Raw genomic sequence first — 24557 nt, 5'->3', positions numbered from 1 at the left:
TCTTAAGTGAATATGGAGAGAAATAAGAAGCTGGATCTGTTTGGACACTGATACGCCTGAATAATGCCTTAGATATAGTGTATAAATGGCTACTATACCTTTAAGTCATTTTCTTTTTATTTCTAGATGCTAGCAAATTATGTTTGAATATGAAGCCCATGCAACTATTTCTTCCCTGTTCAGAAGTCTTCACTGAAGAACTAAGCCCATATTTTGGCACAAGAGTTTGTTTCCATGGAAATGCAGGGATATTTCCAGTATGGGATTATGACTCCCAGTGGGCTGTATCTGAGAGAGTTAAATTGTGAAGGCCACTTGTTAAGCACAAAAAAAGATTCTCTTGTGTCAGGGTAACCATAAAAAATTCCCATAAAAGAACAGGTGACTGTGTAGTCATCTTTAAAATATTATTCCAGTGCAGAGGAATGTTATGCCAACTATTAAAACAGACAAACTGAAGTTTCCTTGAAATGCAGAGTCTGTCTGAATTGCTTCTCTCAACATGCAAAATGTGACCTCAGTGCTGTTGTTGTTACCTCAAGCCATGCATTTTTATTCAGCAGAAGAAATCTTTCCAACTCTAAGGTCTGTTTTGCTAGCCTCTGAGGCATATCCAAACAACCCAAATCTTTGTTACATTGAAGGCAAACAAAGTGCAGCAGCAGAAAGCTAAAAATATCTGGAATTTACCAATGAGAGCACTAATACGCCTGCTTTGGGAAGAGTTAAAGCTGATGATACTTGACAACACTTTTGTTTTTAAAACAAGTAGAAATGCAGCACTGAAAACAACCTGAAGTGTAGACCCAGCAATTCAAGCTGAGCTGAACACAGAATACTGTGTCAGTCCTTGAAGCAACAACAAATCCTGTCTTTACAGATCCTTTTAGCATGCAGAGTGGGAGAATAGGAGCTGATACTGTTCCAGGTTAGAGGTTTTAGAGCTGAAAGCTGTGCTGTGCACTTGGGGATGTTTGCAGGAGCATTAGAGGTAAGGAATTTTCCATCGCTCTTAGGCTGCAGAGTGGGTGCATAGCTGCTTTAGGGGCACTACTGCAGTTGGGGACTGCAGAGCCTTGGTGCTCTTCTATAGGTGTGTGCTGGTGTCCACCCAGAACCCTGTATTTGGCATTGTCAGAAGAAGGTGCTGGGGAGCCACTGAAGCTCAGATCCAAAAGATTCAACCCTCCGATGATTAGTGACTTGTGCCTTGCTTCCTGTTACCGGATTTACTGTCAGAAACATCTGTGGCTGCAAGAGGCTTAGTGCAAGATCTAGCTGTTTATACACAGCAGAGCAGCTTGTGTGTTAAGCATACAAAGTATCCTGGGACACACCTGGAGGTTTTGTCAAGGTCTTGTTTGCTGATCACTACAAATACATAATTTCTAGTGAAATAGAAAAGGTACATTAAATACTGAAGTGTTCTTAAAGCCAGCTTTGTCTTACTGCACAGAACACTTCTGTGTTTGAAAAGGTTTCTTTGGGTAAATTAAAATTATGATCAATATGGCAGCAGTTTCTTCTCATTTCAGACTGAAAAATTGAGTGAATTCAAAGAAACAAAACATACTGTTGCTACCCATTTTATTTGTTTGGTACTATGAAAACTCAATTTAAATATCGGCTGAAATACTACAATTCTGCTTTGCATAATACAGTGCATTTTTATTTATGGTCTAGTGGTTAAAATCAAAACCCATGAGTCAAGAGGACTGGGGTCTGTTCCGGGCTGTTTCTCAACTTGTTTTGACCATAGACAAATCCTTTATGGTCACAGTTCAGCTGAGTCCATAAACAAGTGGCAAGTCAGTGATTCATCACGTTCCTAATTGAAAACATATGAGTTGTCCCATGGGTTTCGTTTGGGATTTCTTGTGGTTACAATTAGGCACGTTTACCACTTCGTCAGTTTGTTTACAGGCACTGAGCTCCCAGGTCGGCACAGCACAAACGTGCAGGACTCCGTTGCCCTGCATGCAGGGAGGCACATAACAGGCACGTGTTTATGTAGGCAGAGACGAACTGAAACCAGTGCTGTACGCAACCAGGGCTTTAAACAGGAGTGTCCATTTTTCCCGTTGTGTCTGGTGACGATGCTGTGAAGTGAAATGTCTGCAGCAGCTGTGGCAGAAGTTGAGGTAACACTTGATGGGTCTTTGGAAAGAGAAATGCAAGGCAAGGGGAGCTGGAGGTGCTTACCCCGCTCCTGGGATTGCCAAACCAGCTGAACGTGTTTGTATGGAGGCTCCTGTGGTACAGGTACCTCTGCAGGGTTTCCAGTTCTCGTGGAAAAGAAAATCCTCTGCCGTGTTTCCAGTGCAAAATGGCAGCACCCTGCCAGGCTGTGCCAGCCAGGAGTGAGTCTGGGCTCCCGTCGGAGCTGAGCAGTCTGACTCCGTTGTCAAAACCGAAAGGAAGCTAACACCCAAGTGTGAAACTTAAACATGGCATTTCAGATTCCTTCCTGTGTAAGTAATGAATTATTTTAACATAGAGAACAGCATAGGTTGAAACGTTACCATTTCCCTTTTGTTAGGCTTCAATGAGTGCCTGACAACACCTCGCCTGGTTAGAAAAGACCCTGTAACACAGAAGCTGAAGTAATTAGTATTCTAGGGCATAAATCCTCTTCTTTTCTAATGATATATGAAAACTGGCATTGCTGTGTAACAGGTTGTTGTGGTTTAGCGCCAGCCAGCAACTAAGCACCATGTAGCCGCTCGCTCACTGCCCCCTCCGCAGTGGGGTGGGGGAGAGAATCAGAAAAAAAGTAAAACTCATGGGTTGAGATAAAGACAGTTTAATAGAACAGAAAGGAAGATGATGATGGTGGTGATGATGATGATAATAATAATAATATGACAATAATAATAAAAAAAGAATTGGAATATACAAACCAAGTGATGCCCAATGCAATTTCTCACCACTTGCTAATGGATGCCCAGTTAGTTCCTGAGGTACGAACTGCACTCCCCCCGCCCCCCTCCCCAGCCAACTCCCCCCCAGTTTATATACTGGGCATGATGACACATGGTATGGAATATCCCTTTGGCCAGTTTGGGTCAGCTGTCCTGGCTGTGTCCCCTCCCAACTTCTTGTGCCCCTCCAGCCTTCTTGCTGGCTGGGCATGAGAAGCTGAAAAATCCTTGACTTAGTATAAACACTACTTAGCAACAACTGAAAACATCAGTGTGTTATCAGCATTATTCTCATACTAAATCCAAAACATAACACTATACCAGCTACTAGAAAGAAAATTAACTGTATCCCAGCCGAAACCAGGACACAGCTTATGAAGATAATGGATACCCTGAAAGGAGGGGTCAGTGTATAGAGGCCAGATAGCATTCTGCACTACCTGGTTACTTCTGGGGATCCTCAGATCTCTGGCCCTACAGCTGAGACAAACTTTCCTCAAACTATGGCAGTATGTGAAATACTTGCCCAACACGTACCAGTATGTTTAATTGGTATTGTTGCTTCAGTGGGGTTTATTTTTTAATTAAGTCCAGTGTCCCAGACACCTGCAGGACTGGTCACTCACTGTTTCCCTCGGGATTCTCAGCTAGAGTTGCGAGTCAGGTGATCAGAAGTGCCAAGGAATAAGTATTTGGTGCTTGTGTGAAATAGTCAGCGGTGTGGTTGGTCATGGAGGGGTGACTGTGACAGACATCCTGGCGGTAGCTGGCACTAAATACCCAGCTTTGGGGCTACGTGCAGAGGAGTTGTTGACAGAATAGAGAGGTCTGGGGATAGAGCTATCTTATTTTGGGACACTAGTCTAGGATCTCATTTGATAGATATTGTTGAGGCATAGATACTTGTACTGTTACAGGGGATGGGGTTGTAAAAGGGGGTGTTGGTCCTCAAGGCTTTAACTAAGCACTTTTCATCAGCACAACATTGATATAATGTATTTCTAATATATACTTGCATTATTTATTTGTGGTGCAATTCAGAATACGATCAACATTTGCAGCACTTTGATCCTGCTCTTTAAGTCAGGTTTGTGTAATTTCAGAAATGTATTTGCGCAAGCTTAATTATGCATGTTGTGCCTGAGACATACATAAATCTGGATACTAGCTACCCACCTGCCCATATATGTCCCTAACAGCCTGATTTGCATGCCTTACTCACTGGGGAATAAGCAACAACTGAAATAACCTGTTTATAGTTATTTTACTTTCATTTCTTCAAGACTTAACACAAAGTAATTGGGCTGCATTTCCTGTGCTTCAGAGGAAAGGCTAAACCCCTTGCATTATCTGTCCACCTTTTGGCTTATCTGTCTTTGTGTGACCTCTGGAGAACTGAGATAGCGGGTAAAATTTCTGATGATTGTTAGTTCAAGCTTTTTGCAACCCTTTGGAGGAGGTCATCACCTCTAGTTTGAGAAATACTGATCTTATCTGAACACCTGAAAGTCAAAAGCCAATTAGTTTCATCTGCCAACCAAAACAGTGCGGGTAGACTAAGGCGTTTCAATTCCCAAGAGACTCTCAGTGGCCAGGGCCAAGGACGGGGAAGCCTCACCGCCTGCGTGGGGAAGGAGTCAAGCCGGTATGTGCCCAAAGGATCAGAGCAGGCGCTGCACCGGCTGCAGAAAGCAGCTGCTCCCGTGAAGTCCCCTGCCAATGCGGGGTTGTTTCTGGGGGCACTGCGAGCACCTTTCCCTGGGCTGCTCTTGGCTTCCAGCTGGGAGGGAAGGCAGGTAAGGAGTTGGCTGATGGAAGAGATGAAACTCCTTCAGGAGATGCTAGGACGTCATAGGAGAGCACACTGGCAAAAGAGAGTGACAGATGGGGAAAAACCGCAGGCAGGGATGAATTTCATCAGGTCATCATGTAGTAGCCCTCGCCCTGCCTCTCACCCCAGAGGAGCTGCTCACTCTACAGACTTCTGTTATTGCAGCAACCTCCCACGCTCATCTTTGCCTTCCTAAGCCAGGGAGCTAGCGATGAGGAGCTGCTTCCTCAAAGCTGCCTCAGTGATGTGGGAAATCAGCATGTTGCCACTGTTCTCAATTCAGGGCTTTTACCAGCACTATATCTGTAGTGGTTGGAAATAAAATGGCTAGGCAGGACTGGCTTGCAGGTGTGCAGTTTGAGACAGCAAATACATCTCACAGAAGTGACATGGCTGAAGCAGTGCAGAAAGGGGTGGTTATTGTAACTTCAGCTCCTGCTTCTCTCCTATGATCCATGACTAGCTTTTAAGAAGCGTCAACAAGCCTTGGAAGAAACCATGTTACATCTTCAATGAGAAGCTGCCCTGCCTGAATTTGAAATCTGTGTGTGGAGGAGGAGCAAGGAAAGAAAAGGGCAGCCCTTGAAGGGCTTTCTCCTCCCCACAGCTTAAACAGAGCCATCACATGCACTACAGCCTTCCCTAGCTATTCATTTTGAAACAGAACAAGCTTTTAACACGTTATTTTCAGAGAAGCCTTCCAGGAGGTCTGCATACTTCTGTGGGTCCTTGTTGCAATATCATTCCAACTCATTCACCTTTGTATTTAGTGCAAATTGGATCCCGAAGTTATTCCTGATTACTCTGTGCATACCTGTAAGTTGCAGAATAGGTCTGGTCTTACTGTGTGTGCTTGCAAACCAGTGCATTGCAATATGGTCCAGCACTATGTGCAGGTTTGGTACCAGTTTATCTCACAATGCTTTGCACATAAAAGCCCAAGCGTAAGTGTGTTGAATTATACAATTGAATTTAGACGTGCTGTGTCAAACTGACCCGGTGTGCGAGGCTCTCGCTGGGTACTCCTTCAGATGTAGGGCAAAATTCTCTTCTCAGATTCCCGGAGTAGCTCCTGACTCGGTCTCCTGAGTCTCCTGTGCTGACACTTGCAGGCGTTTTGTGGTGTGAAGGAAAGTGAGTGCACTGAAAGGAGTAATCTGCCACCGACTGAGGAATGGACAATAATGGCAAAGTCCCAAAAAGAGCACGAGACCCTTTCTTGAACCAGTTGCTCTGCGTCTGAGAGAAACTCGAAGGGTTTGTGTCACTTGGGCAATGTGCTTGTAGCCTCTTCCTCCTAATTATCACTGAGCTGATGATCTAAGACTGCTTTGTGGATATGAGGACAGAATTTTGCCTGCAGGATGCACGATTACCAACTGTGTCTCCTCTATAAATCAGTTGTAAGTGTATTTGGAATAGCTGCCAGGCCAGCTTCTGAGCTTACCGGAGGACAGAGCTCCAGCAGATACAGTCCCACATGGCACAGAGCTGTTGCAGTTTTAAAATCAGTCTGATTTTTTTCTTTAACAGGGGAGCCCAGTGTAACTCCGTCAAGACTGGAGTGACACTCTGAATCTGCATCTGCCTCATGTGAGTTAAAATCCTGGCAGCAGCATTTTGCATAAGCTGGAGCCTCTGTAGAGATTTTTTTTTTTTTTTTTTCCTTTTTTTCCTTTTCAGGAAGGCTATAAAATTGTTACTGTATGTGTCTTGGCAGCAAAGGTAAAAACAACCACACAAATGCATGAGAATTGCATATGTTGTTGCACAACCCCTGCTCATTCCAGATCGGCTTCCCTCCTAGCACGTACTGTGTAAGGGACGCCCGCACTCATCACAGACCTGAAGGCTTGCAATGTTCACTCCCGGGGTGCTGCTTTTTACCTTTCAATAGTATAATGTTAAGCCAAGTGATGGTGTTAAGGGGAGGCTGAAATGCTGTCAACAGGCTTCTGCTGTTTTTAAACCTTTGGTTGTTTTCTTTCCACCCCGGTTGCATAATCCATGAGCGCTGGGTGCTGATTGCCCTGCGCCGCTGAAGCATTTGCCTGTGTTGGAACATGGACTATTAAAATAGTGTGGTCCTCTGGAGCCGGGGACTTGGCATGGTGGCAGAGACATGGCCATCAAGTAGTAAGAAAGAGAAAAAGAAATCAGAATAAGTTGTAGCACGTGCTTTGGTTTTACTGTTGTCCCACGTACGTTGGGCAAGGATTCTCTGAAAATGGGTTCACGGCTCTGCCTCTTCACCTGTCACAGAGTTGGGGCTGCTTGAAGACTGGGCCCTTCTCAGCTGGGTGAAATTGCTGAGCACGGAGACACTGCATGGCAAATAGCTGAATTCATGGCATCGCCATGGCACACAAATTGTCTCAGCAACCAGGTGTGAGGGAGGGGGTTGTTTCAGAAAAGTTTAAAACTATTTTTTCATCATGCAGCTGCAGAAAAAAATACTGATCTGTCCTCTCTACTCTTTTTCCCCACGGATGCCTGAAGTAAACAAGATAAGAGAGAGAGCGACCAGCCCCGAGTACAATATTGAAATACATTTTTTCACCTAGTAATGCATATAACTGGGGCATCTTCCCTGAATGGGCTGCCATAGTGGCAGCAGTGTTAGCCTGTTCATACTTGATCTGAAGGAGGTGGATCATTTGTTTGCCCGGAAGCTCATGTTACTGAAACAGGCATTCGCACAGCTTACGAGAAATGTCAGTGGGTTGTGGCTCATACCAATTGATGCAGCATGTGCTGTGGTGTAGGGTACTGTCAAGGTGGGCTCAGTGAGCTCTCAGTCTGTTCCCAGCTGTGTGTCTAATTAAAGGAAAGTTTATCTCGAGCAATAAGTATGATGGTAATTGGAGAATGTTTATTGCCCCTTTCCCGTTTCCAGGAGTCCAGTTTCCCATGTCTCTATTTAGTTCATGTATCAAGGAGAGGGCTCTCATTTTGCAGATATTGTGGAGTGGTAGAAAAATAGGTTAGGGATCTGAGGCATGAGTGAGCTTGTAGTTTAGTTTTATTCAAAGAGACGTCAAGGAAGCAAAATCTAGAGCTTGAGAGGTCAGGGGAATAACTGTCCCCCCCCCAAAAGAAACACTGAGATTAACCCTGTTGCAGTACTGCCTCAGCAGAGACTTAGGATGATGAAGGCTGAGGTTGATACCTGTTCTTCAGCCTTTTTCCTACTGGTGCTTTAGCTTGTTTCCTTGGACACAGACTGTTAAAAGGAGGTCTGTAGTGATAAATCTAAGACAGAGACACAAATGCAGAAAGGAAGAAATTGAGTCAGGGCATTTTGTGAGCAGCTGGCCACATGTGCCCCCACAGCTGTTCTCTGGTGGAGTGTTAAACAAGATGCACAGGTTTAACAGAAAGCCCCACAGTTTCCCTGGAAAGGTTCTGCTGAAGCTGTTGATGAACCACTTCTGCTTGTCCAGAGGAGATGCCAATGTGCTCCTTGAGATTTTTTGTGTCTGGGCACCGTGGCTGGTGGGTTCAGAAAGAGCAGGGTTTCCTTGGAGAAATGTTTTGTTTGGGAGTGATGTTTTATGGATAAGTTGGTAACATGGTCGAATTCCCAGGAGGCTAATGAGGAGGAATGCAGCAGCTTCATGGACAGAGCGGGAGCAGGACTGGAGACTGCTTCACATAACGGGGAGCTTTGCAGCGCTTTCACCTTCTGAGAGTATGTGCAGGTGTATTTATTACCATTTTCCCTGGGAAGTGCCTTTGTTGTCCTGCATCAGGGGAATTCCTTTTTCCAGATGATGCTCTGGTGTTACTCTCACAATGTTGTTCATCACCTAACTGCCTTTTGCTCCCTCCAACTCTAGCTCACTCCCCAGAATTGCCTTGTCAGTCACTGCTTTCTTCATTAGCTGTGGTTTTTGATTGCTTATTCCTATCTGTAGCTCAATCAACCCTTCCTTTCCTAAAGGACAGAAAAGACTACGTGCATTGAATGTTATATCATGTTGTTGATGTTTGCCATTGGTATAATAACGCTTGAAGATTTTGATAACTCTTTTATTGATTTTAGTTATCTGTTTCAGAACATTGCAGGTTTGCTTATTACGTTTTTAATGGTGTTAGTTTAATGGGGAAAATTAACTCTTAGGATTCTGGTGGTTTTTAGATTATTAAGAGGTACAGGAGCCCTCTGTCACAGTTCCTATGATCTGAGCCTTTTGACAGTCTAATTTCTCCTATAGTCCTTGCCTTTTTAGTATTTTATATATTTATTGTCTCCTCTCAGATTAAGCTTCTGTATTCCACAGTATATATTTGGTGGTGATTACCTGGGCAACATAGACAATGTGTATTAATATATATCGTGAAGCCCACAGATGTGCTAGATCTCCCTCAGGAAAAGCAGTCTGTCTTCTAACAAGCTTACTGTTTAACTTTCACATTTTTGTATTTTACTCAGCTAAATTTGAAATATTCAGGTGTTTAAGACAGTTTGGCCCACTGAACCCATGGTAACCCTTATTGCAGTCAAGGGTTGTATTTGACCTTGTTGCATCTGAAGACCAATTCAAGACGACGTGCAGCAAATGTAAACAAACCTTCAGAGAAACACAGTGATTTCCATCTGTCATAGAAACACAGTGATTTCCTTTCAAATGTTAGTTTAATGATCTGATTAAGCAGTAACATTTCCAGTAAATGGGAAGGTCATCTGCAGGCAGAAGACAGGCCTGATGGTAGGAATGACTTGGTTGAACAAATCCATTTCTTTTGTATTGAGCTAAGGTGTGTGTCACAAATGAGCAGCTCCTCTGAAATGTGAGAACAGTAAGCTTGCTTAAAAGGGTAGCATTTTGATGCACAAGGGTAATAGCTAACAGATTTTTACAGTACCATATGGTATTATTAACAAACAAATCCTATGTTAACTTGACAGCTCTACCTCCAAGCTACCTTAGTCTGCAGCAAACATAAATTCCCCTGAGATGAAATCTGGAGACAATATTAAGCTTTGGGATTGTATCCAGAGCAGTAACGGTAGCACAGCAGCAATGAATTTCAGGCTTTCAGACCATGAATACATGTGTTCCCAAAATTTATTGGTTTCTTCATCAGCTTTGCAAAAACACAGCAAACCAAAACCTGATCCGAGCAGGTGGAACAGGGAGCGTTCATGCATCTGCCTAACAGGACTGCAGGGAGAGGAGCTGCAGTTTGAAATACATTTTTCGTGATGCAGAGAGCTGTGATAGACTGATGGATATTTCATCTGGTGCACTCTGCTGCTGAAACCTGAACTGCGGCTCCGCTCAGCTGCAGTCCTGGAGCATGAGCTAATTCCACCGTGGCTCCGGGCTGGGGGACCCGAGGCAGCGAAGGGCAGGAGCGAAGGGAACGTGTGATGTGGAGGAGGGAGGAGGGTGAACGGGTACATTACTTTTAACTGCCTTCTTGTTTAACCCCCTAGCTGTTTTCAAATTTTCTAACTGAAATCTCATCTTGGTACAGTGTATAAATCCCCTGAATACGAATCTCTTGGATTTGACCTGACCGTAGAAAGATTAGTTTCCATTGGATACCCTCATGAGCTGCTCAATTTTGTGTATGATCCTGCATTCCCTACCAGGTAAATGACTAACAGATACCGACCCAGCCTGCTTGAGGCCTTGAATATTTGTTCTGTAAAGTTCATAGGCAACATGCGAGGCCAGGTTTTCAGAGTTGTGCCTGTGAAGCCTGTGGCTGACCACAGATCATGGGGAAGGGAGCAGACTGCTCCAGTATGTGGAGGGCCTTTGCACACATGAATCCATGCCAGCAAAGAGGGAGTGTGCAAGAAAAGAGGCCTGCTGAAAAACATGGTCCAAAAATAACCTTTCAAAGCAAAGACAGCAGAGACACAATTGGATGGAGAGCTAAATCAAAATCAAGGAGAGACGGAGCTGTTACTGTCCATGAGGCTGCTAGAATGTCTCAGAACATTTTTCTTTAATGATTTTGATTAATAGTGTCCTGGTGCATAAGACATCCTGAAAATTAAGCTGACAGTAAACAACAGTAAAAGTGGGACCAATCCAGTTCACTCGTCCAGATGAATCAAACGCCGAAAGCAAAGTTAATGGTGCAAAGTTACTGAATTCTTACGTTTTGTCTTTTGATAGCAGAGGTAAAAAGGACATTGCTTGTTTTAAACAAGGCTTTTGATTTAACTCTGCACCTTTAAGTTGTTTCCACTTGTGCCTTTGCTGGATTTTGCTTTTTTGACTCCTTTGGAGCTTCTTTACAAAAGGCTGGACCAGAGGGTCTGTTGGCTTGTTGTTCCAGTTTTCAGTCTGGCAGCCTCCTTCCTTCCCTCCTCTCAGCATGTTTTACACTGAGACTGTTGCTTGGTGCGTCCATGCCCCTAAGAAGACATTAGCCCTTCACAAACCTGTGATGAAGACTCCATTAAATCCACTGCCTTCATCCCAGGGAGGGGACAGATGGGATGTCTCTGTGGGAAGGCTGCGTTCTCCAGATGCAAGCTACTAGATAAGTGAGACAGTTTTGCTGGAGTTGGAACCGGGAATGTCCAAAGCATTTTGTGCAATAGTTACATGCCCCATCTGGCTCTGTCTATGACAGAGCGATGAAAAAGAGGGGAGAAATTCCTTTATCACATCTCGCTCTTCCTTGCAGCCCAGCAGGGCTGTCAGGGGACCACAAACACAGGTGTCAGATTTGTGACCCTGTGGAAGAGGCCCACGTCTTCGCTGCTACGTGCATACCTAAGCCTCTGCCGGGTTAAACAGTTCCGTTTTCAAGTCTATGGAGAGCAGATCAGCTGTACCTTTCACCTCGCAATGCAGGGCTCTTGTTGCTCACCTGCAGCCAGGTAGAAGGGACAGTAGGGACCCCATCTGCATAATAACAGCAACGCTGTTCTGATGCCCCATGCCAAGTGAGCAAGCTGTTCTAGAGCTGATTTGGAAAGAACTGCTATTAAAATAGTCACCGCTTAATACAGTTGCTTCTTCATATATTAAATCACTTTTTTAACAGAGGCCTTGTGTTTGATACCCACTATGGAAACCTCTTGAAAGTTGATGCCTATGGGAACCTCCTAGTGTGTGCACATGGCTTTAATTTCCTCAGAGGGTGAGTGTTGACTCTTGGCTGTTCTTTTTGACTTAATACGCAATTTTGTGTCGCTGATCCTCAGGGTACCCATTGTATAAGGATTCGTGGGGGCTCCACTAACAGCAGATGTTGTATTGGTGTTCCTACAGCTCCAGGATTGACTGGGGATGCATTGAGGGTCCCAGACACAGCAACAGCCCATGGTGTTTAGAGAGGAAAGGTCCATGCCCGCACAGGCACATCTGTAGTGTGCTAGGAATAGAAGAAAGTGTGCTGTGGGGAGGGGTTGATGGGATAATCCAGGGGCTGTTCACTTGTCCTGGCACAGTTTAACATCAGCAGCTTGTCAGTTAAGACAAAGCCATTGTGTGAGGGCTGCTGGGAGCAGAGAGGGCCTGCGGCCTTGAGACACTTAACTCCACAGCCATTGCTAAGAAAGTTCAAGGGTCTGAGCTGGCTTGGGGAAGAAACAAGCTTTCTCTACCCCTTTGTGTTTCTGACCTTTGAGGGTGTCAGAAGTGAGTCATTGCGTGCCGTTTCCTGCAGCCTTCCCTAGCTGCTTGCGCTTCTCTTGCCCCAGAGAAGGTGCTCTAGGAAGCAGAGGGGACCGCAGTGTTATGTGCCTGATGTGTCCCAGCAAATCCCCTGATATCCCTGCTGTGAGGGTGGATGGATGGAAGGCAAGCGCAGGTCAGCTCAGGGCCCCCAAGGTGACAAGCCTTGTCATTGCAGGTCCGTAAGTCCTTGCATCAGGAAGCCAAAATTTAGAAAAAGCCCTTATATATGCACTCAAGTTTCTCTTTGAGGCAGAGGTGATCTTCAGAAGCTTCAGAAATGAAGGAAAGCAGAATAATTAAATTACTTTCGTCATTGCCACCCTGCTGATTAATTGCAGAGGGCCCCAGGCAAACCTCCCGCAGCACAGTCGTGCTCTCCCCTGCTGAAAGCTGCTCGGGGGAGAGTAAAGCAACACATGGAAAGTGGGGGAAAGTTTAAGATAAGCAAACAATGAAAGTGCAGATGATTTAAGGCATCCTCACAGCCAGCAGCACGGGGCTTAAGGTCGAGTTGTGGACTCTTGACCACCCTGTTTCCCTGTGTGGGCTCTGCTCGGTTTGCTGACTCGGCTTTGTGCTTGGCTGTGCTGGAGCCAGCGCAGTGAAGGGAACGCCAGTGGATGCAGTTTTGCCCTTGCGACGCTAGTGCACATGGGAAAGCTGGGTGTTGATTAAAGCACAACAGACTCTAGTTAATGGACCCTGCTACAACTATATTTCGCAAGTCAGCACATTTTATCTTCATTTTTTTTTTGTGGTTTCATTCTTCTCCACTTTATCTTTTCTCAGGCCTGAAACACGGGATCAATATCCAAATAAATTTATCCAGAGGGATGACACAGATAGGTTTTACATTCTGAACACGTTATTCAATCTACCAGGTGAGTCTAATGTGAGCCAACACAGGCCTGTTTCTGTGCCTTTGAAGACAGTAAAGCTTTGCTAATGTCATACTCTACTTACTTGGTTTTGCTTTTTTACATGAACTTTCTTCTTTTGGGCACAGGTGAAGTTAGCTGGCTGTATGATGTTATCCTTGTGTTAAAATCTTGCTTTGTTTCTTTGCAGAGACCTACCTATTGGCTTGCCTAGTGGATTTCTTTACTAACTGTGACCGGTACACTAGGTATGTTTTCCCTCCGGTTTGAGGTGCTGATGGTACAGTAAGATTGTTACTGCAAAGAGCATTACAGCACCAGTGGAGCTGTTCTTAATATCAGTGGAGGCCCCTCAAGTGGTTTTGGTGGGAAAAAGTTCAGGCCTCTTATTCTTTCAACATTAAGAGAATTTAGTGGTGACGAGATGATCTGTGTGTACAGCAGAGACTGGTTATGAGGGTTTTCTTCACAGGGTATATCAGTATCACCATACTGACTGATACTGGTATTTGGGACAGCTTCTAAGACCAAACAGTCATTACAGGGTGATTACAGGCACCAGACAGCTCATTTTGAACCCGTGTCCATTGGAGCCATGTTTGAACTGGTAACTGAAAGGCTAAATTTCCTCAGACAGTTACCACAAGTCCCTCATGTCATAATTGAGGACTTTGTTCACTTCAAGGTAAAATGCTCAGGCATAGTGTGGTGTGAAAGGCTGTTTGTGCAGCATGAGTATTTACCTAGCTTTCAAATAGGTATAAGCATGAAAGCAAGCTGCAGTTTGAACTGGCAGATGTGAATGTTGCTGTGCTGCTGACTCATGTGATGGGTCATCTCTGCATATTATACGAGTGGAAGGCAAAGGTTTAATGGGATTTTACCTGGAAGCAGAGGAGCTGTTTATGCCGACAATCCATCAGGTGAAGTGTCCTTTCTCAGGACAGGCGTGATGATTGCTGTCATAATAAACATAGCTCTGTTTAATCCTCCTTGATTTCTTCTGATGCAAACTCTCATGGGTGTCTCAAAGATACCTCCACAGTATCTTGTAGAGGGAATTTGTGATGTTAACTCTAACTGTTCAACACAGAAGTAGTTCCTCCTCTCAGCAGCGAGTATTACATTTAGTTGATTTCCATGGCACCCCCTTTTTTAGTGTTGGAAAGAGGGAGAAAGAACAGCACTCTGCTTACTTTCTCAGTGCCATTAATCTGCAAAATACTGCAAACTGCACAGTCCAGTCTTTTTTCCTCCTTGTAATACTGTGGGGGAGAAATAAGAGTTGCAGTCACAGAAAGCTCTATTAGTGCTATGGAGGTACAGGCCCATAGTTAGGAACTCGCATCCTAAAATTTAAACAAACATTCTTGGGTAACACGCAGATCCTGTTAAACTCTGGTTGAAGCCTTCTTTCAAGTCTGAGCCACGGTAAAGTAGTAAATAAGAAACCATTATGGTAAGATGAAGACACAAGCTCCAAACAACATTTTGAACTGTCTCTCTCCTTGACGTGTTTCATACCTGCTGTGATTGGCTGCTACAGTCTCTCTTCTTTCTCCTCACAGCTGTGAAACAGGGTTTAAAGATGGAGACCTCTTCATGTCCTTCAGGAGTATGTTCCAGGATGTCAGAGATGCTGTTGACTGGGTTCATTACAAGGTGATTGCAAGAACTCCTTGGGTTGTCTGTAGTTGTAACTGAGTTAGAGGGACTGGTTTTTAACTCATGAGTTAAGATGTGTAATTCCACCTTTTGGGCAAGAGCTTTGCCGCCTAGTGAGCAAATAATAAATTGCAGTTGTATGTCAGTAAGCCAACATCTTGACTGCCCTCCTAGTACTGGAATGTATCTGTCTTGGCTTCCTATTTATTCCTTTTTATTGTGCCCAGATTCCATTTTTGTACTGTAATTCACAGGTTTTAGAACATGATGCCATGAGGGTATTTGCACTTACAGTCCACAACTTGTACATTGTCCTAATAAATAAAACAGCATTTTACTGTAAATGGTTTACATTGGTACTATCTTATGTTGTCTGAAAAGTACCCGCATTAAACAGAGAAATACGTAAACTCTTCTCTGGAGAGGAGAGGCAGTTCATCTTTTTCACACACTTGTTCACAAACTTAGAATATAATTTTGTGAGCATTAACAACTGGTTAAAGACCTGATTTTCTTGTCCTTCCTCATTCAAGAGTTCTGTTGGGGTGGGATGGAGAACCATCACAGGAAAACTCTGCTCACGGTTGTACTTGTGGTGGTTCTTTTAGCCATGCAGAAGTCAGGAATCTATTTTTCTTTCCTTATGCAGTGTTGTGTGATACAAGTTGGAGTTGGCCTTTGAGTAAAGCATTATGGTCAGTGTTGGAGACAGGTCGTTGACTGTCTTGTTTGGTATGGCAAATCTATTTTTTTTTGTTTCTATTGTATTCCCTTCTGAAAGGGTTAAAATGCTGTTGAAGTGGATTATTTACCATGGTGAGGGAATCGATGGATCACAGAGTTTGTGATGGTCCCTGCTACTCAAAGCCTCTCATCTCTAGAGTCACTGGTTCAGATTCGCCCTGGTTTGTACTTTCACAGCATTTTAAAGTGTGAAAGTTGGCATTACTTTGATGTCTCTTACATCATAAGTTTCCATTACCTCACTGGGTTCTGTTGTTTCTATTTCAGGGATCACTCAAGGAAAAGACCCTTGAGAATCTGGAAAAGTATGTGGTGAAAGATGTAAGTGTGAAGTTACTTTACTTGTGCTACGTGACATTCTGTACTGAGTAAGCAGGCAAGAAATAAACACGCTGATTAGCTTTACTAAATCACAAAACAGATAACGCTGTGATTTCTATTGTAATAACCAAAGACAAAGTGGAAAGTTCGGACACAGCCTTTATTCTGAGCCAGTGATCCACGTGATTTCGTATTCACGTGCACGTTTTTTACGTAAAATGTAAAAGCCAGAGGAAATGTTATCACAGGACACAGGTGAATATGCTGGCAAGGCGCGTGTTGTTTCTTTTGGTGGTGAAAGCAACTGTGTTCCCTGCCCGTGTTTTCTCTGCCCAAGCAGTCCTCCTTTTAAAAAGCAACAGATGAGCATCTTTTTAGACAGAAGTATTTCTTAGCCATCCAACAGAAATGTTACATGCGTTTAACCATGAGGGACTGAGGGAAAGATCCTGAAAGACTCACTAATGTCCAGTCTCTTGATAGCCCCAAAATGTGTGTTGAGCACATCTAATTGAGCAAGCTCCAGTGGTTCCCTTACATTTGCCCTCTGCACTGTTGAAGGCCCCTCTGGACCACTTACAGTGTAATTATTCTTCAGTTTAGATGAGCTCTGTGGTAGACTATCACTTTAAGGCAGTTAACCTTGTTTCTAGTTACATGCCTGCAAAGTTCTTAGGAAACGGTTCTGTGAGGTAATCAGCTACTCTGGTAATGGACTGAGATTTATGATTCAATAAAAATAGCCCCAGGAATAAATTCTCCCTAATTTGAGGTTGGAATTATAATGCACTCTAACTTGTGGCTCATGTGAGCTCAGATTTCACCTGCCTCTGAGCCCATTTCAGGAATGGACTTGGAGCTAGAGGAGCTGCCCCAGTGTGCCTGCCATGGAGCAGATCAGTGAGAGCAGCACAGGGTGCTTGGCACTGTGGCAAAGGAACCGTAGCCCTGCTGAGCCCTTTCCCCTCACGCTCCTCCCCTGGGCTGTGCTCTGGAGGGGTGTTATGTCGACGAACCAGCAGCTTTCCTGGCACTGGCCAGTGCAAAACACATGAGTTTGCTTGATGGTTTGATTTGCTTTGTTTTGTCTGGTGGGATCATAGTTGAGAGTGTTTTGCCCATGATAAATCTCTGTAACTTTTGTGTGTGACTTGTATGTTCTTTGGCTTTCAGGGGAAGCTGCCGCTGCTGCTCAGCCGCATGAATGAAGTTGGGAAGGTGTTTCTCGTCACAAACAGCGACTATAAATACACAGACGTAAGTGCTGTTTGAATTGTTGTGTTGGTATATAATGGAATAAGCAAAAGCCAGCCATTCATTTGTATGGGGTTTGGTAAGACATCTTCTGGTGGAGAATCGGGTGTTTTGTAAGCTAGGTGTAGGATGGTTTAATGGTGAATGCAGATTAGGTCTTGAGTCATCTTTTGTAGTCCTGGTTCTGCTACTGACCCAGTATGGGCCTGGCTTAAGTCCCTCCGTGCCTCATTCAGTTTCTCAGCAATTAAAAGGCTGAAAGTGATACTCATTTTAGGTTTCAGCATCCTTTAAAATGCAGAACTTTCCTTTTAAGTGAGATAGTCTGAGTACAGACAGATCACCAAAGCCGTGGCCCTGGAGAGGTCTAAGAGCCAAAACCAGCTGTCTGCTGTGCTGTAGGAATAAACTCAGTGACATCAACTCCAGGTAAATGTCAGGATGTTGCAACACTGCTAATCCAAAGTTTTATATGCCATTTTAAAGCATTGCAAGATATAGCTGAAGCAGTGTGCAGATTTCTGAGGCAAATGTGTTCTTTGATTATAAAAATTACTAGTTTAATTCCTGTCACTTTAAATTCCATCCATTCATCTTGTCTCCAAATCTTATGCTGACTTTCATGTAAATCCTGAAAATAAAGTTCTGTAACCTGAAAAGATAAAAGCAGAAAAGTATGCTTTTATAAACTACACAAATGTGTGTTTAAAAACGCATCTTTGAATACTTTCTTTCTGTCTTTCAGAAAATCATGACTTACTTGTTTGACTTTCCACATGGACCAAAGGTATGTGATTTCTAGACTGCAGTTCCAATAGAAACTGATGTGCCTAATTATCTGTGTAGCTGGAAAGCATTTTAATCCTGCTTCATCGGCTGCATGGGATTAGTTGCTTTAATCTGGTTAAAATACACTTGCTGTTTTGTGTCCTATTTGAATGGGATCAAAGCAAATACAATATAACAAAGAGAAAAGAGGCATCATCTGGTCTCAAACAATAATCTGTGTTAATGATAACATTATTTTAGTGATAACACATTTTAACTGTGGCATTTTGCAGCCAGGTTTCTTAGAAATCTTGTACAACGTTTTAGATGATGTTAAAAAAAGCCTCGATGGAAAGAAAAGAGTTTTATAAAACAGCAGAAATATTTATGGCTGACTGTGCCTTGACTATGGTAACTCCAAAAGTTTTAGTCATGCTTTTTCTGGTTTTCTGAGGTCAAAACTCAGGCCTGCAACTTTTGGAGAGAGGCTTATGAGGTGAATTTATACTGCTTTCTCAATCTCCCAGTGGGAGGCTATCTCACACTCAAAAGATGTGTTTTCACACTGTGCTCTAAAGGTAAAAGGCGGCCAAGGGAGAAATATTCAGAACAAGGAAAATCACCGCAACTGATAGCTCAAAAAACTCCTTGCTGTGGTCTTGATCTCAGAAAGAGTGGAAGCATGGAGCAGAAAGGGCTCATGAATGCCCAGTGTCCTTTGGGCAGGGCTGTGATTCAAAGCTGTGTTCTGTAGAATAGAGTCCAGGCATTTTCCCACTCTTGGCAAATGTACCAGCGTGGCTGAAGCCGTGAAGTTGCATGCGTCTGGATCTATGCAGGATGTCCTCTTCAGAAACAGTGACAGCAATGTCATTTACAGCATCTCTTTACACATCAGCTGTGCTGTGACGTGGATGTTCAGTGCAGTTCTCCTGTCTCACACCTCAGTCCTCACTGCTAGGCTGGGTTGGGATGGGCTTGCTGCAAAAGGGGAGTGCTTTTAGGAGAGGGTGCTGGCAACCCAGCATCCTACCATAAGAGGTATGAGCTAGGGGCTTTTGGTGGACCAGCAATGTCACAAGGTTATGGCTATGGACAATGACACTCCAGTTAAACTCCCTGTGGTTGATTGTGTTGTGCCTGATTCTGGGGTTTGGTTTTGCCTTTGCAGCCTGGGAGTGCCCATCGACCATGGCAGTCCTACTTCGACCTGATCCTGGTGGATGCGCGAAAACCCCTCTTCTTTGGCGAAGGCACTGTGTTGCGGCAGGTGGACACGGTGAGTGGCATATGGAGGGTACCTCTACGGATGGAAGGGCTCGTGCATCTCCTGTGTGGTGTCTCCTAGTGGTAACGGGCAACACAGTGTTTAGATAGGACGTGCCCTAGAGATGGTGGGCTGGCTTCAACTCTTAGTGATTCCTGAGCAACCCCATCACCTGGGGCACCGCAGAGCTTGAGGCTTTGCTGGATTCCCTAACATACCGCAGGTAGAAACAGGAAAAGAATGTGCAAAGCCACCTCTAGGCTGCCTGGGAGTGAGAGAGAGGGACAATGAGCGATGTATCAATAGGACAGAAAAGAGCCAGACCATCAGCTGTTCTGTACTAACGCAATGTCTCCTTCCTCAGGTGACCGGGAAGCTGAAGATTGGTACCTACACTGGCCCGCTGCAGCACGGCATTGTGTACTCAGGAGGTGAGGCAAGAACCCTTCTTGTCCTGTGGACTGGCTCTGACATGCCCTCATGGCCTTCAGTCGCTCCGGCTGTGAGATGTCTTGTGCCAGGCGCTAGGCAAGGTTGTGTTTCCCAAAGCACATTGTACCGTGCCCTCTGCACACTGCACCAGAAACTCTCCGTTATCGTTACTGCCCAACGCAGGGAAGAAATGGACTCGTTCCTCCTCAAACGCCCTTTTCTTCCATGCCGGGGAGGGTCTGGGAAATGCCACTGCAGGGCTTGTGGTGGAGGGGGAGCTGCAGCTGGCCCAACGCAACGTTCCCAGCTGTACTTACTGTGCTGTCACCAGTGCGACCACCCTTGGAGGGTCGCCTGAGCCAGGGAACGGCAGCAGGTGGATATACGGGGCTGTCTGTGATACCCAGGGCTCCATTACTCTCACATGGGGTGGGAGGCAGCATGGCCCCTCTGCTGCTGCCATTCATGTGTGCATGGGCAAAGCTGCCCCTGGGTAGACTCCCAGGTGGGCAGGCAGTGCCCTGTGCCATGGCCAAGCAAGGGTGCTACGTTTAGCCGTGGCGGTTTCTGGGAGGAAAATGCACCTGCTCTGTCCCTAACCCTGGCCCTCTGAAATGAGCCACGCGTTTCCTTTTGGCTCCCCGTTCTGAGCCATGCCATTCTTCTCTCAGGCTCTTCGGACACAGTCTGTGACCTGCTGGGTGCCAAAGGGAAGGATATCTTGTACATCGGAGACCATATCTTCGGAGACATACTCAAATCCAAGAAGCGTCAGGGCTGGAGGACCTTCCTGGTGATCCCGGAGCTGGCGCAGGAGCTGCACGTCTGGACAGACAAAAGCGGTCAGCAGCCGGGCAAACCCCAGGCCAGGCTTTGCTCTTGCTTGCCTGGTGCTGCACCCCTGTGATTGCCAGGGCATAGGGGTGCAGGGGAGAGCTCACCCTGGCTTGCCACTTCTCCCTTTGGCCCTTTTTCCCTGGGTCTGGGTGTTGGTGGCAAGAGTTGAGGCAGCTCTCTGTGGGCTGGCCTCAGGGTCCCAGGCCTTCCCTGTGCTCTTTCCCAGGCCGCTTGTGCATAATCAGCCAAGCGCTGCCTTGGCTGGGGAAGAAGCTGCAGCTGGGTGGGGTTGAGTTGTTCCTCATCCATAACTCTGCTCCAAAAACTCCTCTCCCTCTGCCCATATGGAGCCGTGGCTTCTCTGGTAAAAAGTATCTGACAAGACACCTGGGTTATTCTCCCTGTAATGCCTGAGCCATGACTGCTCTCCCATCTGCAGGGAGTCCCTGCTCACCAGCCGCTTCCTCCTCCTTCCTCCCGCTCCCTCTGCTGCTCCGCTGCCAAAGTGCTGTGTGTTTCCCATCCTCCAGTGCTACTGCCTTTCTCCCAGGTTTGCCCTTTGGTGTGTAAATAGGTCTGGGGGTTATGCAAGTTGCCCCATGGCTGGTTGGAAGGTTTTGGTGAGAGCTGTGAAGGTTCAGCCTCAAAAACAAAAGGGACAACCAGAAACCAAGCCCAAAGCTCTGCCAGTGGCACAGAGCATGATTGAACCCTCTCCCTGCACAGTGGCCATGAGATGCCATGCTGCTTGGTGCAGTGTCCTTCAACCATCATGCAAGGGGAGTGGGCAGGATGGTGGGTTTGCTTTCAGACCTTTTCATTTCAACAGTTTAAACTTACCTTTTTCCCCTTTCTTTTCTGGATTTTCCAGCCCTTTTTGAAGAGCTGCAGAGCCTGGACATTTTCTTGGCTGAGCTATACAAGTGAGTGTTCAAACAGTGACAACTTTTGGGCTGCCTCTCCCAGCCTGGTGATAGTTAATGAGCGGCTCTGACGAAACCTTGGGGTTGAGTTAGCGGCACTGCTGCCGGACCTTTAACTTGGCCCTGGGCTCTGCCCACAAGACCAACCTTCCCCTCCAGACCAGCCTCCCTCCCCTGAGACCCCATCCCACAGCATCTGGTTCTGAAAGGCTTTTCACACCATGTATTTACCTTCTCGCCTGTAACTAGGCATCTGGACAGTAGCAGCAATGAACGCCCTGACATCAGCTCCATCCAGAGACGCATTAAGGTACCAATCGTAAAAATCCCTTTTCATCCTTTTGGATCCCAAAGGGCTTGACAACCCAACCCCACTGATCAGCCCTGAAATGCTTTGCTCTTCCTTTGGGTGGGCACGGCAGGCTTGGAAAAGCCATTCTGTCTTTGTGGATGCAAACAGAGGAGCTTCTCAGCTCACTGGTGTCACTGGCACTCCTGAAAGGCAGCCTGGTCTGGAATAGGGTCTCCTTCCTCATGCACACAGCAGCACTGACTGATGGTGCTCACTGCTGCAGAATGGGGTGCTGGCACACACAAGCTTGGCGGGGCTGTAGCCTCTGGTTCAGCCAGCCCTGGGGTGCCAGCCTGGGGCAGGTGCTGGCCCTGAGCCCGCTGCCGCCTTCCCCTCTGTTAGCTGGGACTCAGCTGTGCTCTGATGCCGTGGGATACAAGCACAGAAAGCCTTGCTGGAGATCCTCGCAGATCTCATGTAACCCCCAGCCCTCAGTGCACTCCACTTCAGTGTTGTCGTGGCTCTGCACTGCTGCCTGCCCGGCCCAGGATCTAACCTGCCCTTTGCTTGTAGAAAGTGACCCACGACATGGACATGTGCTACGGGATGATGGGGAGCCTCTTCCGCAGCGGCTCTCGGCAGACCCTGTTTGCCAGCCAGGTGATGCGCTATGCTGATCTCTATGCAGCCTCCTTCATCAACCTCCTCTACTACCCCTTCAGCTACCTCTTCAGAGCCGCCCATGTCCTGGTGAGTTGCAGACCCCAGGGAGGTGGGGAGGGGTCTCAAAGGTGCCTGTGCTTGTGTTCATTAACACTTCCACAAGCTGCAAGCACCAGGAATGGCACCTTAGAGGGTTGGGTGGCATTTGATGCACCATGGGCCAAAGGGTCATGTTCTGGGGTTTGTTCTCCATGTGTCTCAGGGAGATACCCTGGGACTGGGACACGCCTTGCCATCTCCTCTCTCTCTTACACGTGTAGATGCCACACGAGTCCACGGTAGAGCACACACACGTCGACATCAATGAGAAGGAGTCGCCGATGGCCACGCGCAATCGCACCTCAGTGGATTTTAAAGATTCTGACTACAAGCGGCATCAACTGACGCGCTCCATCAGTGAGATCAAACCGCCCAACCTCTTCCCCCAGGCACCTCAGGAAATCACACATTGCCACGATGAAGATGATGATGAGGAAGAGGAAGAGGAGGAAGAAGAGGAGGAAGAGGAAGAGGAAGAGGAATAAGAAGGAAAAAGCAAAGCATCTCTGAAGACAAACTGTGACTCTAGCAGTGATCAGGAGCAGATTCCTTTGTTGGGGCCCTTGGGGTGATGGGTTGGGGGGGTGTGATTCTTGCAAAGGCACATTTTGAAAGTGTCTGGAAACTTTTAACAAATTAACACTAATTAGGAGGAGACCCTTGTTTTCAGTTTTGCAGACGGTTCAAAAAGCTGATGGATTCTGCCTGGGTGGTGCATTCAGACTGGAGTGCCCACCTATGCTGTCATGCTGCTCCCATTACATTTAGGGATGCTGCAAGTTTCTTCCTTTCCCATGATGTGTTTCATCTGATTTTCATTTGTACAGTGTCCTGTGAACGGTTTTTTGCCATTTGCCATTTGCTGTGGAGAAGGAAGGGATGTGCTGGGCCCTGCAGGAGACAAAATAATCCAAATCCTCCTGCCTGTTGCGTTGCTGCCCTTAACCCTCTGCTTCTGGGTGACAAACTGCCCCCATCCCCATGTTAGCCAGGGTGTTGCTGTGGCTTCCAGCACTCAGTTTACCCTCTGCTTGGCGTGAGTTTCTCTGTGTAAGTAAGTGGTTCTGTTCCTCTGGCTGTCACAGATGGCGGTGGGATTCCAGCTCTTGCATATCTGCAGCTGTACACATCTCGGCTTGTAGATGCTTGTTATCCTCTCCCAGTGTTTCAAAGCTGTCTTTCATCATCGGCATGTGATGCATGATTTCCAACGCATTTCTCAAACAGCTGAGCCGTACACTGTGTTCTCAACTCCTGTAGTTTCAGCAGTAAATATTAACCCAGGAGCTTGAAGCTACTGCTTTAGCATTACATTAGTTGGTTTGTTTTCCTACGGCCTATTACTGACCTTTCTGTCCGCTCAGCTTTAAGAAAGTGAAGCATCCCAAAGACAAACCCAGCCGCCATCTGGAGTGAAAGGGCCTGTTATTCCAGGGTGCTGCAGGCCACGCGTGTCTGCCCTAGAGGAGGAAACGGCACATGCCACAGGGCCAGCCCTGTGGTGGGAGCTGGGAAACTCCAGTCCAGCTGGCAGCTTCCCTTGTCTTTGGCCTGGCACAGAGCAAGCGCAGCCTCATCGCAGGTTGCGGTGGGCAAGCCCGCGTCCCTGGCCAAGGAGGGTGGTGGCTGCAGGCTGCCGTGCGGGGACTGGGGGTGTCCCACGGCGATGGGCAAGCGGTCCTTGTGCCTGAAAGCCAGCCCGGGGAAGGCGCGGGGCCAGCGTGCAACTGGGCAGCAGTGCCCTGCGGTTTTCCTCTGTGTTATGGGTGCAGCCTCTCTTACTCCAGCCTGTGCCGTTCGCTGTGAAGGGATTACAACAAGGGCCCTCTTGTAACGAATTCGACTGTTGTTTCTGTACCATAAACTCATTTAATCTTTTTCTTTTTCCATTTTAAAGTACCTTAGGAGAAAATAAAAAAAGAAAAACCACACCACCAACATCTGAGCAGGAACACTGCTGCTGTAGTGGCAGTTGTTCAAGTCAAATAAATTGATGATGTTTCTAAGAAA

General features: G+C 46.2%; 1 protein-coding gene across 6 annotated transcripts in view; it reads left to right on the top strand.

Annotated features, from left to right (window-relative positions):
* NT5C2 (5'-nucleotidase, cytosolic II) overlaps positions 1 to 24557 on the top strand; it is a 63735-nt gene extending 39178 nt beyond the window's left edge. For 3 of the 6 annotated variants that reach the window (XM_075026298.1, XM_075026299.1, XM_075026301.1), the window contains 15 exons: positions 10237 to 10354; positions 11770 to 11865; positions 13194 to 13285; positions 13473 to 13530; positions 14851 to 14944; positions 15959 to 16012; positions 17186 to 17269; positions 18012 to 18053; positions 19206 to 19313; positions 19666 to 19732; positions 20405 to 20575; positions 21442 to 21493; positions 21743 to 21803; positions 22359 to 22535; positions 22769 to 24557. In XM_075026298.1, the coding sequence (XP_074882399.1) occupies positions 10237 to 10354; positions 11770 to 11865; positions 13194 to 13285; positions 13473 to 13530; positions 14851 to 14944; positions 15959 to 16012; positions 17186 to 17269; positions 18012 to 18053; positions 19206 to 19313; positions 19666 to 19732; positions 20405 to 20575; positions 21442 to 21493; positions 21743 to 21803; positions 22359 to 22535; positions 22769 to 23032 (1538 nt within the window). In that variant the 3' untranslated portion in view covers positions 23033 to 24557. Of the gene's footprint in view, positions 1 to 6460; positions 6478 to 8339; positions 8444 to 10236; positions 10355 to 11769; positions 11866 to 13193; positions 13286 to 13472; positions 13531 to 14850; positions 14945 to 14996; positions 15853 to 15958; positions 16013 to 17185; positions 17270 to 18011; positions 18054 to 19205; positions 19314 to 19665; positions 19733 to 20404; positions 20576 to 21441; positions 21494 to 21742; positions 21804 to 22358; positions 22536 to 22768 lie in introns of those variants that run through there. The other 3 variants (XM_075026300.1, XM_075026303.1, XM_075026304.1) reach the window with 3 other exon arrangements.

Source organism: Buteo buteo, chromosome 4 (assembly GCF_964188355.1).
Source record: "Buteo buteo chromosome 4, bButBut1.hap1.1, whole genome shotgun sequence".
Taxonomy (NCBI): Eukaryota; Metazoa; Chordata; class Aves; order Accipitriformes; family Accipitridae; genus Buteo; species Buteo buteo.
Note: the sequence above shows the minus strand (reverse complement) of the source record. Positions and strands in the feature narration are given on the sequence as shown.